Source organism: Pseudoliparis swirei, chromosome 24, assembly GCF_029220125.1.
Source record: "Pseudoliparis swirei isolate HS2019 ecotype Mariana Trench chromosome 24, NWPU_hadal_v1, whole genome shotgun sequence".
Lineage (NCBI taxonomy): Eukaryota > Metazoa > Chordata > Actinopteri > Perciformes > Liparidae > Pseudoliparis > Pseudoliparis swirei.
The window spans coordinates 27980113-27995112 of NC_079411.1; the positions used below are offsets into that span (position 1 = coordinate 27980113).

Genomic DNA, 15000 nt, shown 5'->3' on the forward strand with positions numbered 1-15000 from the left:
ACACACACACAGACATATAGAAACATAAACACACACTTTTGTGTGCCCACTCCAACATTTTCATAAGGAGAACAGTATTAAATCACACATGAATACACACGGTTGTAACACACACACACACACTACACACACACACACACACACACACATATATATATATATATTAAGAACGTACATAAGAATTGATGCGCGCGCACATTATTGATCGGGACTGATGGAGTGGAGCTCGGCACTAACAGCATCCGGAGAGGAGGAGGAAGAGAGAGAGAGAGAGAGAGGACGAAGGAAAAAAGAGAGAGAGAAGAGGGGAGGAAAAAGGAAATGCGAGGAGAAGAAAGGATGAGAGGAGGCGAAAGGGTTGGCAAGGAGGAAATGAAGAAACGAACGGCCGTTTGTGGTAACAGGAAGCATCTCAGAGGGCGGTGGTCTCCACCCTCCACGCAGAGTCTGAGAGAGAGATGGAGGAGTGAGAGAGTGAGCTGTACTCACTTATGTGTGTGCGACATGGAGAGAGAGAGAGGGTGGGGGAGGGGGCACCAGAGTGAGCAGGAGATGAAATGTGAGGGAGGGAGGGCAGGAAGGTGACATCTCCTCCTCACAGGGATGGAGGGAGGAAGAGAGAGAGAGAGGACTTGGTGTCCCCGGGTGTTTTTGTTGAGGCCGATTCTGATATTTTATATTTCATTCACATGAAATCTTTTATTTTTTTAAATTAAAAATAAATATATATATATATTTATATATTTGTTTTATATATATATATATATATACGTATATATTAGGGCTGTCAATCGATTTAAAAAAATTAACTAATTAATCGCACATTTTGAAATTCATTAATCTCGATTAAAAGTTTTTTTCTTCTTCTTTTTAAAGACCAAACTTCACACAGAGCTGTGTTTTCAAAGAGGCTCCTACCTATAAAGTGCCAGCGAGGTATTTAATATTGTGGATGATAAATTGTTTCTTCAGTGAAACATCCAGATTAGTAAAAAAAAAAAAAAGTATATTGAGACGATTGGTCCTGTCATCTTTAACACTGAACAGCAGAACCAGTGGCCTTGGTGACTGACTGACATTCACATATGTCCTGTTAACCCTCTGGAGGCTGGGCTCATTTTATACATTTTACAAAAAAAATTAAATTCACCTTTTAAAGGCGTTTGCATATGACACACCCCCACGTGTTCTACATCAAACATTCCAGAACAATCTCAGCTCTATTCAATGAGGCTCAGTTGTCCTGGTGCCGTGTTCTCTGGTTCTCTGACTGACAGGCTGCTAATGAGCCTCATCTGTGAGGTGGGAGGTCCTTTGTGATTTACTGAGTGTTCATTGGTTGTTTTTTTCGCAAAATGTTGACAGACAAACGGATTGACCAATCACGTTGAAGGTTTCGTGTGACGAGTTCTTTCCGCGCCGCGTCCCCCGACACGTCGCCCCTCCGTTCCTCTGTGTATCAGAGGGGGAGACGGGAGGAAGGAGGAGCAGGAGGAAACCCGACTGATTCATCTACGAGTTAAACTGATTTATGATCCTTATTTTCGCGGAGAAATAATTGTTTTAAAAACGGAAACAGTGTTAAACCGCACTGCCGCTTGACACTCAGAGGAGTGTAAAAACTTCAAGGCACACCGGAAGTAAACAAAGTTGCGTTAATTGCGTTAAAATATTTTAGTGCCCTAATATATATACATATATAAATAAATATATATACATATATAAATAAATACATTTATATAAATAAATATATATAAATAAATACATTTAAATAAATAAATGTATATAAATAAATATATTTATATAAATAAACGTATATAAATAAATATAAAATATATATTTATTTATATAATATAAATAAATGTAGATAAATAAATATATATAAATAAATGTATATAAATAAATATATATATATATATATATATAAGATGCAGCCAATGGGAAAAAATGTAAGCAAATTAGCTTACAAAAGGCCTTGAATAAAACCTGCACCCGAGGTGCCGCATAACCTATGCAATGCAATACATATGGGATGCACCTTGTAGCCTACAAGGTACATTTTTAACAATGTGCATTTTGAATGTGGATAAATAACCGTTGTTCTTCTGAGGTGTGAGTTTGGTAATACGGGTCCAGACACTGATTTGTTGTGGTTGTATGTCAGGGGGAAACCGGCTCTGCTTGTGTGTGTGTTAAAGCCACCCGTGTGACCTTGTGGAGGTCAGGGTCCTCCAGTGGAAGAGGATGGAGAGAGTGAAAAGTGGATGAGAAGAGGGGATTTTCATCTGGATAGAGGGAGAGAGACGGAGGTGGAGAGACAAAGCTTTGTCGTCGTGTCGTGACTCACAGGAGCCGTGAGGACCGGCGGCATCGGCTACAGTCGGTGTTTCCTCCTGCACACACACACACACACACACACATACTCATCCACATACACACACACACATGCTCCAATTGATCAGGATGACACCAAGAAGCCCACCTCTGAGCCCAGCGCCTGTCACTCCGCTCTCACCCAATCATCACTCAGATAGCCCCAGAGACCCGCCCCTGCACTGCGAGCTGCACACACACACACACACACACACACGCGCTGGTGCAACAAGCCACATCCGTCTCATAATCATTCTGTTACACACACACGCGCACACACACACACGTAGCGAGGCAACCGCATCAGTCACACTCAGACAATCACATAAACAGTGTCCACAGACTCGTGCACACGCACACACGCGCGCCTTTTTACTTCCCCCACTTGCTGCTTCCACAGAGACATCCACCGCCGTGGCGACGGTAACCGCGACAACGGGCATAAATTAGCGTCATGGCGCTATGCAAAGCGAGGGAGCAACAATTAAAGCTTGACTAACGAGCTTCTGAGGAGCGAGGCTGAAGTTTCCCCGAGCAGCTGCTAACTGGATTAGCCAAGGCCACACACACACACACAGACACACACACACACACACACACACACAGAGGGGAGAGAGGATGGAGCAGAGAGACACGTTCAAGCACCACCTGTGAGACTACACACACACACACACACACACACACACAACAAAAGGTTAATGTTCACATTCACTAACAGACAAAGAAATCAGAATATAAACCCTGCTAGCATCGCTACACAAACATGATGAGGGGGCTCATCACACGCACACACACACACACACACACACACACACACTCACACTCACACACACTCAGGACAGAGAAACCAACAGGCTCGATTCAGGCCGACAGGAGTTATTCTTTATGTTGAGCTCTATGTGTGACGGAGCAACAGGTGGAGGTGACGGTCTCTGAAGTGTGTGTGGACTTTAATTATCCTGGTTCAACGACAAGGACGTAAACGTGGTGGTCGATGCACAATAGAAAAGGCAATAAATGATAAATGTCGCAGAGCAACGGCTGTCCCGTTAGCCATTAGCCGTTATCAATTAGCCGTTAGCTACTAGCCGTTATCCATTAGCTGTTATCCATTAGCTGTTAGCCGTTAGCTGTTCGCCATTAGCCATTAGCCTTTAGCCGTTATCCATTAGCTGTTAACCATTATATGTTAGTCATTAGCCTTTAGCCATTAGCCTTTATCCATTAGCTGTTAGCCATTAGCCTTTAGCCATTAGCTGTTATCCATTAGCCTTTAGCTGTTAGCCATTAGCTGTCCAGAACAAGACCAGTGAGCAGCCGTTTCCGCTCCTCTCTGTCATCACCAGGTAAATAAAGTGAGAGCTGTGAGGCGACACCAGATGACATCATCGGGTTCGAGTTCCTCGACCCGCCGACGCGTGTAACCGGTGGATCTTGCCGGTGCCGCCCGTTGTCCACGTCCCGTATGCATCGCTCAAATGAAGCTCACGAACGCCGCGCCGTGAATATTGAGCGTGTCAGACGCTCGGCGACGCCCACTTGTGTTCTCTCTCTCCGGCCTCTTGACTTTCGCTTGAAGACGCTCCGTCATCACGGTCAGCAAGCTTTATTTTCTGCGTTTGCCTTTTTCTCCTCCGACTCGTTCCTCTCCCGCATCCTCCTCTCCTCCTCTCCCCCCCTCCTCCTCCTCATCCTCCTCCTCTCCTCCTCTCCTCCTCCTCCTCTCCCCCCCTCCTCCTCCTCTCCCCCATCCTCCTCTCCTCCTCTCCTCCTCTCCTCCTCTCCCCCCCTCCTCCTCCTCCTCCTCCTCCTCCTCCTCCCCCCCTCCTCCTCTCCCTCCTCCTCCTCTCATCCTCCTCCCTCCTCCTCCTCCTCCTCCTCCTCCTCCTCCTCCCCTCTCCTCCTCCCTCCTCCTCTCCCTCCTCCCCTCCTCCTCCCCTCCCTCCTCTCCTCCTCCTCCCCTCCTCCTCCTCTCTCCTCGTCTCATCTCCCCTCCTCCTCGTCTCATCTCCCCTCCTCCTCCTCTCTCCTCGTCTCCCCCATCCTCCTCTCCCTCCTCCTCTCTGCGTCTCCTCCTCTCCCTCCTCCTCCTCTCCCCTCCTCCTCTCCTACCCCCTCCTCCTCCTCCTCCTCCCCCTCCTCCTCTCCTCCTCCCTCCTCCTCCTCTCCTCTCACCCTCTCTCCTCCTCCTCTCCCCTCCTCCTCCCCTCCTCCTCCTCCTCCCTCCTCCTCTCCCTCCTCCTCTCTGCGTCTCCTCCTCTCCCTCCTCCCCTCTGCATCTCCTCCTCTCCCTCTCCCTCCCCTCCACCTCCTCCCCTCCTACCCAAATCACACACACACACACACACACACACACACACACATACATGTGCACACACACACACACACACACACACATACATGTGCACACACACACACACACACACACACACACACACACCCCTTCAGGCAGCAGCCACAAAGGCCCCATATTAATAAATCTGCTCCTTTATTGGTGCTGAGTGTCCCTGGCAGGGGGGGGGGGGGGCAAGGAGGAGGACACCAGACGGGAGGTGACTGTAGCCATATCATGAACACATGGGAGGAAGAGAGGAGGAGAGAGAGAGAAATAAAAGGAGAAGACAACGATGAGAAGTGAATCATAAACGACACACACACACACACACACACACACACACACACACTTTATATTGACAATAACACACAATGGCCCTGAGATAAAGAACCACACCGGCGTGGTGTTTACTCCTCCTCCTCCTGCTCCTCCTCCTCCTCCTGGATTATTAAGGACACCTGACACCTGGCTGAGCCGCTGCCCGAGGTGGGCTTTGGCTAACGACGGGCGGCTCGCCGGGCTTAGCGGGTCCGGTGTGAGGCATCGGTCAGCTGTGACGGATTGGGGATATGAGCCGTTTAGCTTTCGGGTTGTTTGGCGCGGTGTGTGTGTATGTGTGTGTGTGTGAGTACATGTGCTTGAGGAGGAGTGTGTGTGTGTGTGAGTACATGCGCTTGAGGAGGAGTGTGTGTGTGTGTGTGTGTGTGTGGCCATCAGTGCTGCTAGTGTTGCAGAGGCATCAATACGCTGTCGACAGGCCATTTTCCTCTTCCTCTTCCCCAGCCCAGCTTGTTGCTGGGGAAACTACGGCCATCTTACCTCCCGACACCTACGGAAGGTTTTTGGTTAAAAAAACAACTCTGTCCGCCGATCAACTGTTTGATAAGCTCGTAGTATCTTGTATTTATTATTTTCTTGCCATTCACACGTATTTTAAAAAGTCAAAGTTATCTGTATATTTATAGAAAACCTTTACAGCGTTTTATATCATAAAAAAACAGCTGACAAATGGGTTTCAAGGATTAAAACCAAATGACCATGACCAAACATCTCCGTGTGTCGCGTATGACCTTAAAGAGACAACGCTTTGATTAAAAGAATACAGATCTATATAAATGTTTATTCTTTTAAATCAAGCTGTGAAAATGAACATATGAATAAAACAAATTTCGATTACGTTTCCAAAAAAAAGTTGGAATGAAAAAAAAATTCAAAGACTTTTCCAGACCTGGAAATAACCATTTTTTAAAATTCCATGACCCTGATTGCTCTCCTCGAAAGGTCACGGGGTCGAGCTCCGCGACGCCACCGCACTCCTAACGCAGCAGAGTAAACGCTTTCCGTTTGCATCCGGAGAATGATTTTAAATCAGGCAGTAGAAGGACACCTTCCTCCCAGAAGAACCCGCAGAAAAACCCCGCAACCGACCCCGCCCGCCGCTCCCTTACCTGTCCGTGGGCCTGCATGGCGCTGTAGGGCGTGTTCTGGTTCAGCACCTTCTGCTTCATCAGCAGCATCCTCTTCTGCTCCTCGCTCAGGTGGGCCGTCTGGCCCGGGATCGGCCCCTGGGTCTGGCCGGGCCCGGCGCCCTGGCCGCCGCCCATGTAAGGAGGCATCATGGGGTTCTTCCCCTGAGTGTTCCCCCCCATGGGAGGGGTCATCCTCTGGCCCATGTGGTCGACCCCGCTGCCGCTGAAGTGGCTCAGCGGCTTGGTGTTGTTGTAGGACAACATGGCCGCCGTCTGCTGCTGCTGCTTGGTCATGGCGCTCTGGTTGACGCCGCCGGGCTGCGGGCCCATCATGCCCATGTGGCCGTGAGGGAGGTAGTTGTTCATGGAGGCCTTGGGCCCGTTGTTGGGGGTCATCCCGGCCACTAGGGGGCCCTGTGGCGCGTTGAAGGCTTGCGGTGGGTAGATCATGGGGCTGTTGGGTTTGTCTTGGCTAAAGGGTCCAGAGTTATACGGGCTGGTCGGCGCCCCCGCGGGGGACCAGCTCGCCGCCTGCTGCTGCTGCTTCTCCTGCAGGAGTTTAGCCCTTTGCTGAGCCATCGCCTTCAGCTGCTCCGCTGGAGAAAGTTCCGGCGTTGCCGGGCCGACGGGTTGACCGACGCTGGGCCCCGTGCCCGCCTGGCTGACCCCGGGGCCCTGCGGGTTCATCAGGTATCCGTTCGCGGGCCTGGAGACGGCTTGCGTCTGGGCCTGGGTCGGCGTCTGAGGGGAGCGCGCCACGCAGTTGTGCAACGGGGAACCCGACGCCATGGCGACGGCCGGAGACTGCTGCAAAGGCTGCTGGGGAGGCGTTCCGTTGGCGGTGGTGGCGAACTGAGGGCCCGACGAGGACGGCCGGACCTGAAGAGACGGAACGCAAAAGAATCTCGTAAGACGCCGTGACAGGGTTCATCCTCATGACCAATGAACAGGTTCATCCACATGACCAATGAACAGGTTTCATCCACATGACCAATGAACAGGTTCATCCACATGACCAATGAACAGGTTCATCCTCATGACCAATGAACAGGTTCATCCACATGACCAATGAACAGGTTCATCCTCATGACCAATGAACAGGTTCATCCTCATGACCAATGAACAGGTTCATCCACATGACCAATGAACAGGGTTCATCCACATGACCAATGAACAGGCTCATCCTCATGACCGATGAACAGGTTCATCCTCATGACCAATGAACAGGTTCATCCTCATGACCGATGAACAGGTTCATCCACATGACCAATGAACAGGGTTCATCCTCATGACCAATGAACAGGTTCATCCACATGACCAATGAACAGGTTCACCCTCATGACCAATGAACAGGTTCATCCTCATGACCAATGAACAGGTTCATCCACATGACCAATGAACAGGGTTCATCCACATGACCAATGAACAGGCTCATCCACATGACCAATGAACAGGTTCATCCACACGACCAATGAACGGGTTCATCCTCATGACCAATGAACAGGTTCATCCTCATGACCAATGAACAGGTTCATCCTCATGACCAATGAACAGGTTCATCCACACGACCAATGAACAGGTTCATCCTCATGACCAATGAACAGGTTCATCCTCATGACCAATGAACAGGTTCATCCTCATGACCAATGAACAGGTTCATCCTCATGACCAATGAACAGGGTTCATCCACATGACCAATGAACAGGTTCATCCTCATGACCAATGAACAGGCTCATCCTCATGACCGATGAACAGGTTCATCCTCATGACCAATGAACAGGGTTCATCCACATGGTGACCAATGGGTTTCCAGGACTTTAAACCAAATTTCCATGACCAAATATTTTGTGTAATCTTGGTGTATAAACATGAAAAAGAGAGAACATCTCGTATTTAAACTAACAGAGAATTCCAAAGCATACAGTAAATAACATTAAATTAGACAATTTAATGAGACAATAGTTTAGATTAAAAGAATAAAACATGTATGTCTTCTCAGTTACGGTGCGTTCACTTGCAGCGTGTAAAATTTGCGCTGCGAGTGTGAAAGAGCGTATGGCGGCTTATATTTAGAGCGTCAAGAATAATAATTATTTAAAATTCAAAATGCAGATACAATACATTTCTATGACTTTTACAAAATGTTGGGGATTTTTTTTCTTTTTTTCCAGGCTTGAAAATAACCATTTAATAAATTCCATGACTTTTCCATGTTTTCCGTGTTTTCCGTGACCGTACGAACCCGATTAACTCTCACGTAACACCTGGTGGCTTTTACCTCAGAATAAAGACGGATTGCTGGAACGCTTACGCCCGTCAACACCTCGGAAGCTTTCTCATTAACACGTCGCCTCCTGCTCTGTGTACAAACAGGACAATATCGACGGTGCTTTGAGTTATTTCTCAGGTCTTGTTGCCTGGATGGTCACAACGTGTTATTACATTTCTGTCTGTGACATTATGAAGAAAAATTAAACACAACTTGCTAATCTGACAGCTTTACATACGTCAGGGTTAATACGCAGGTTCATGGGTGTCCAGGACCAAATATTTTGTGAAATCTCGGTGTATAGATGAGTATATAACCTTAAATCAGACAATAGTTTAATTAAAATAATGAACATGTTCAAACAAAATGTGAATATAACACATTTTCAGGACTTTTCCAAAACTTTTGTGATTAAAAAAAAAATTTCACGGACTTTTCCAGACCTGGAAATAACCATTTTAAAATTCCACGACTTTTCCAGGTGATTCATGACCGTACGAACCCCGATACGTAGTTATGCGTTTTCTTTGGAGAGAGCCGGGCTAGCTTTATGCTAAGCTAATCATCTCTGTTTCTGCTTCGTGACCTGGTTGGAATAATTATGAATACTTTATAATATAACGCCTTGAAATGTCAACAAAAATATCTTACAGTTAGCTTTAAAGATGTATGACATCATAACCCCGATGTCATGTGTGTTTCGTGTGACGCTCACAGGTGTGTTCATGTATCCTGGCAAACTCTGCACTTTACTTTATTTCCCCCTCTATATTTAGTATTTAGTTTTTTAGTATTGCGTTGTTTTTGTGTTTTATATTTATTTCATTGCTGCTCTGATGTGCACTGCTGCTGGGATCTTTGAAATGTCCCCACTGTGGGACAAATAAAGGAATGTCAATATCAATATTAATATAAATATTAGTCATTTAGAGAAGGACACGCCTGTGTGAAGAGATCTCTATGAATTGGTTAAAAAGTAGTTGAAGCCTTTAAATAGAGACAATCCTACTCATCACCTTGGAATCCTTTCATCAGTTATGGATTATACATGATAATCTGTAGTGTGCCTTCAGATGTATATCATACACATGTATGCACATTTAAAGTAAGAACACGCCAACAAATGCAGTAGAACTTTCCCTTTTAGAGACGACGTCATGCGACATCTTGTTGACCCTCTTACTGACCTGTGGAGAGCCCATGGGGACCTGTGGCCCCCCCTGCGGAGGCTGAGGAGGAGGAGGAGGAGGAGGAGGAGGAGGAGGAGGCGGGGCCGCTGCCGCCGGCGCTGCCGCCTGCGCTACCACCGGCGCTACCACCGGCGCCACCGCCGGCGCCGTCGTGTTCCCCGCCGCTTCCTGCGGGCCCGGCGTCTGATTGTTCGCCGGCCTGCCGAACTCCGCCTCCTTCTTGTCCTCGAAGTCCTCGTTGAAGAGGTCGTGCATGTCGTCCTCCGGCACCGTGTTGGCCAGCTCGTCGATCAGCTCCTGCCACTCCTGGTCGTTGAGGTTGATGTCGGAGAACAGCTTGTTCTGATTGGACAGCGACTGCGGGTCCGAGGACTCCAGGCCGCCGCCGTCGTCCAGCGGCTCCTGCTTCAGGTCCTTGAGGAGGCCGAAGCTGTCCTCCAGGTCCAGGGAGCCGTTCAGCTTCATGTCCGGCAGATGGCCGCCGCCGTTCTTCCCCAGCTCGTCGGACGGCTGACCCACGTGGTTTCCGTTGGTGGCGTTGCTGCTGCTGTTGTTGTTGTTGTTGTTGATTCCGGTGGACGTGTTGGGCCCGCCGAGCAACGGCTTGATGTCCATTTGGTGATGCAGCGGCGAGATGGGCGGAGCGCTGCCGTTGTTGTTGTTGTTGTTGTTCGGGTGTCCCGTTAGCGCGTCCAGGCCGCCGGAGACGTCCTTCCGCAGCCGCTTGGTTGTCGGCGAGTAGCCGCCGCCGTTGTGCTCGCCGTTGAGGGGCGACCGCACGCTGTCCAGCTTCCTCTTCACCGTCTGCTGGAGCTGGAAGAACAAGCAGAGACAATAGATGAGGACTAGAGGACATGTTAGAGGTGGAGACAATAGATGAGGACTAGAGGACATGGTAGAGGTGGAGACAATAGATGAGGACTAGAGGACATGTTAGAGGTGGAGACAATAGATGAGGACTAGAGGACATGGTAGAGGTGGAGACAATAGATGAGGACTAGAGGACATGTTAGAGGTAGAGACAATAGATGAGGACTAGAGGACATGTTAGAGGTAGAGACAATAGATGAGGACTAGAGGACATGTTAGAGGTGGAGACAATAGATGAGGACTAGAGGACATGTTAGAGGTAGAGACAATAGATGAGGACTAGAGGACATGGTAGAGGTGGAGACAATAGATGAGGACTAGAGGACATGTTAGAGGTAGAGACAATAGATGAGGACTAGAGGACATGGTAGAGGTGGAGACAATAGATGAGGACTAGAGGACATGTTAGAGGTGGAGACAATAGATGAGGACTAGAGGACATGTTAGAGGTAGAGACAATAGATGAGGACTAGAGGACATGGTAGAGGTGGAGACAATAGATGAGGACTAGAGGACATGGTAGAGGTAGAGACAATAGATGAGGACTAGAGGACATGTTAGAGGTAGAGACAATAGATGAGGACTAGAGGACATGTTAGTGGTGGAGACAATAGATGAGGACTAGAGGACATGTTAGAGGTGGAGACAATAGATGAGGACTAGAGGACATGGTAGAGGTGGAGACAATAGATGAGGACTAGAGGACATGGTAGAGGTGGAGACAATAGATGAGGACTAGAGGACATGTTAGAGGTGGAGACAATAGATGAGGACTAGAGGACATGGTAGAGGTGGAGACAATAGATGAGGACTAGAGGACATGGTAGAGGTAGAGACAATAGATGAGGACTAGAGGACATATTAGAGGTGGAGACAATAGATGAGGACTAGAGGACATGGTAGAGGTAGAGACAATAGATGAGGACTAGTGGACATGTTAGAGGTGGAGACAATAGATGAGGACTAGAGGACATGTTAGAGGTAGAGACAATAGATGAGGACTAGAGGACATGATAGAGGTAGAGACAATAGATGAGGACTAGAGGACATGTTAGAGGTAGAGACAATAGATGAGGACTAGAGGACATGGTAGAGGTGGAGACAATAGATGAGGACTAGAGGACATGGTAGAGGTGGAGACAATAGATGAGGACTAGAGGACATGTTAGAGGTGGAGACAATAGATGAGGACTAGAGGACATGTTAGAGGTGGAGACAATAGATGAGGACTAGAGGACATGTTAGAGGTAGAGACAATAGATGAGGACTAGAGGACATGTTAGAGGTAGAGACAATAGATGAGGACTAGAGGACATGATAGAGGTAGAGACAATAGATGAGGACTAGAGGACATGTTAGAGGTAGAGACAATAGATGAGGACTAGAGGACATGGTAGAGGTGGAGACAATAGATGAGGACTAGAGGACATGTTAGAGGTAGAGACAATAGATGAGGACTAGAGGACATGTTAGAGGTGGAGACAATAGATGAGGACTAGAGGACATGGTAGAGGTGGAGACAATAGATGAGGACTAGAGGACATGTTAGAGGTAGAGACAATAGATGAGGACTAGAGGACATGGTAGAGGTGGAGACAATAGATGAGGACTAGAGGACATGTTAGAGGTGGAGACAATAGATGAGGACTAGAGGACATGTTAGAGGTAGAGACAATAGATGAGGACTAGAGGACATGGTAGAGGTGGAGACAATAGATGAGGACTAGAGGACATGGTAGAGGTAGAGACAATAGATGAGGACTAGAGGACATGTTAGAGGTAGAGACAATAGATGAGGACTAGAGGACATGTTAGTGGTGGAGACAATAGATGAGGACTAGAGGACATGTTAGAGGTGGAGACAATAGATGAGGACTAGAGGACATGGTAGAGGTGGAGACAATAGATGAGGACTAGAGGACATGGTAGAGGTGGAGACAATAGATGAGGACTAGAGGACATGTTAGAGGTGGAGACAATAGATGAGGACTAGAGGACATGGTAGAGGTGGAGACAATAGATGAGGACTAGAGGACATGGTAGAGGTAGAGACAATAGATGAGGACTAGAGGACATATTAGAGGTGGAGACAATAGATGAGGACTAGAGGACATGGTAGAGGTAGAGACAATAGATGAGGACTAGTGGACATGTTAGAGGTGGAGACAATAGATGAGGACTAGAGGACATGTTAGAGGTAGAGACAATAGATGAGGACTAGAGGACATGATAGAGGTAGAGACAATAGATGAGGACTAGAGGACATGTTAGAGGTAGAGACAATAGATGAGGACTAGAGGACATGGTAGAGGTGGAGACAATAGATGAGGACTAGAGGACATGTTAGAGGTAGAGACAATAGATGAGGACTAGAGGACATGTTAGAGGTAGAGACAATAGATGAGGACTAGAGGACATGGTAGAGGTGGAGACAATAGATGAGGACTAGAGGACATGGTAGAGGTAGAGACAATAGATGAGGACTAGAGGACATGTTAGAGGTAGAGACAATAGATGAGGACTAGAGGACATGATAGAGGTAGAGACAATAGATGAGGACTAGAGGACATGTTAGAGGTGGAGACAATAGATGAGGACTAGAGGACATGTTAGAGGTGGAGACAATAGATGAGGACTAGAGGACATGTTAGAGGTAGAGACAATAGATGAGGACTAGAGGACATGGTATAGGTAGACAATAGATGAGGACTAGAGGACATGTTAGAGGTGGAGACAATAGATGAGGACTAGAGGAGGACATGTTAGAGGTGGAGACAATAGATGAGGACTAGAGGACATGGTAGAGGTAGACAATAGATGAGGACTAGAGGACATGGTAGAGGTAGACAATAGATGAGGACTAGAGGACATGGTAGAGGTGGAGACAATAGATGAGGACTAGAGGACATGTTAGAGGTAGAGACAATAGATGAGGACTAGAGGACATGTTAGAGGTGGAGACAATAGATGAGGACTAGAGGACATGGTAGAGGTGGAGACAATAGATGAGGACTAGAGGACATGTTAGAGGTGGAGACAATAGATGAGGACTAGAGGACATGTTAGAGGTGGAGACAATAGATGAGGACTAGAGGACATGTTAGAGGTGGAGACAATAGATGAGGACTAGAGGACATGTTAGAGGTGAGACAATAGATGAGGACTAGAGGACATGGTAGAGGTGGAGACAATAGATGAGGACTAGAGGACATATTAGAGGTGGAGACAATAGATGAGGACTAGAGGACATGTTAGAGGTGGAGACAATAGATGAGGACTAGAGGACATGTTAGAGGTGGAGACAATAGATGAGGACTAGAGGACATGTTAGAGGTGGAGACAATAGATGAGGACTAGAGGACATGGTAGAGGTTGAGACAATAGATGAGGACTAGAGGACATGTTAGAGGTGGAGACAATAGATGAGGACTAGAGGACATGTTAGAGACAATAGATGAGGACTAGAGGACATGTTAGAGGTGGAGACAATAGATGAGGACTAGAGGAGGACATGTTAGAGGTGGAGACAATAGATGAGGACTAGAGGAGGACATGTTAGAGGTGGAGACAATAGATGAGGACTAGAGGACATGTTAGAGGTGGAGACAATAGATGAGGACTAGAGGAGGACATGATAGAGGTGAAGACAATAGATGAGGACTAGAGGACATGTTAGAGGTGGAGACAATAGATGAGGACTAGAGGACATGTTAGAGGTGGAGACAATAGATGAGGACTAGAGGACATGGTAGAGGTGGAGACAATAGATGAGGACTAGAGGACATGTTAGAGGTGGAGACAATAGATGAGGACTAGAGGACATGGTAGAGGTGGAGACAATAGATGAGGACTAGAGGACATGGTAGAGGTGTAGACAATAGATGAGGACTAGAGGACATGTTAGAGGTGGAGACAATAGATGAGGACTAGAGGACATGGTAGAGGTGGAGACAATAGATGAGGACTAGAGGACATGTTAGAGGTGGAGACAATAGATGAGGACTAGAGGACATGTTAGAGGTGGAGACAATAGATGAGGACTAGAGGACATGGTAGAGGTGGAGACAATAGATGAGGACTAGAGGACATGTTAGAGGTGGAGACAATAGATGAGGACTAGAGGACATGTTAGAGGTGGAGACAATAGATGAGGACTAGAGGAGGACATGTTAGAGGTGGAGACAATAGATGAGGACTAGAGGACATGTTAGAGGTGGAGACAATAGATGAGGACTAGAGGACATGTTAGAGGTGGAGACAATAGATGAGGACTAGAGGACATGTTAGAGGTGGAGACAATAGATGAGGACTAGAGGACATGGTAGAGGTGGAGACAATAGATGAGGACTAGAGGACATGTTAGAGGTGGAGACAATAGATGAGGACTAGAGGACATGGTAGAGGTGGAGACAATAGATGAGGACTAGAGGACATGGTAGAGGTAGAGACAATAGATGAGGACTAGAGGACATGGTAGAGGTGGAGACAATAGAT

The 15000-nt window shown here is 47.4% G+C and overlaps 1 protein-coding gene across 1 annotated transcript in view; it reads right to left on the reverse strand.

Annotated features, from left to right (window-relative positions):
- maml3 (mastermind-like transcriptional coactivator 3) overlaps nucleotides 1-15000 on the reverse strand; it is a 135989-nt gene that overhangs the window by 70549 nt on the left and 50440 nt on the right. The window contains exons 2-3 of the mRNA XM_056409034.1: nucleotides 9634-10449; nucleotides 6157-7056 (exon numbers count right to left, since the gene is read on the reverse strand). Coding sequence (XP_056265009.1) covers nucleotides 6157-7056; nucleotides 9634-10449 — 1716 coding nt within the window. The remainder of the gene's footprint in view (nucleotides 1-6156; nucleotides 7057-9633; nucleotides 10450-15000) is intronic.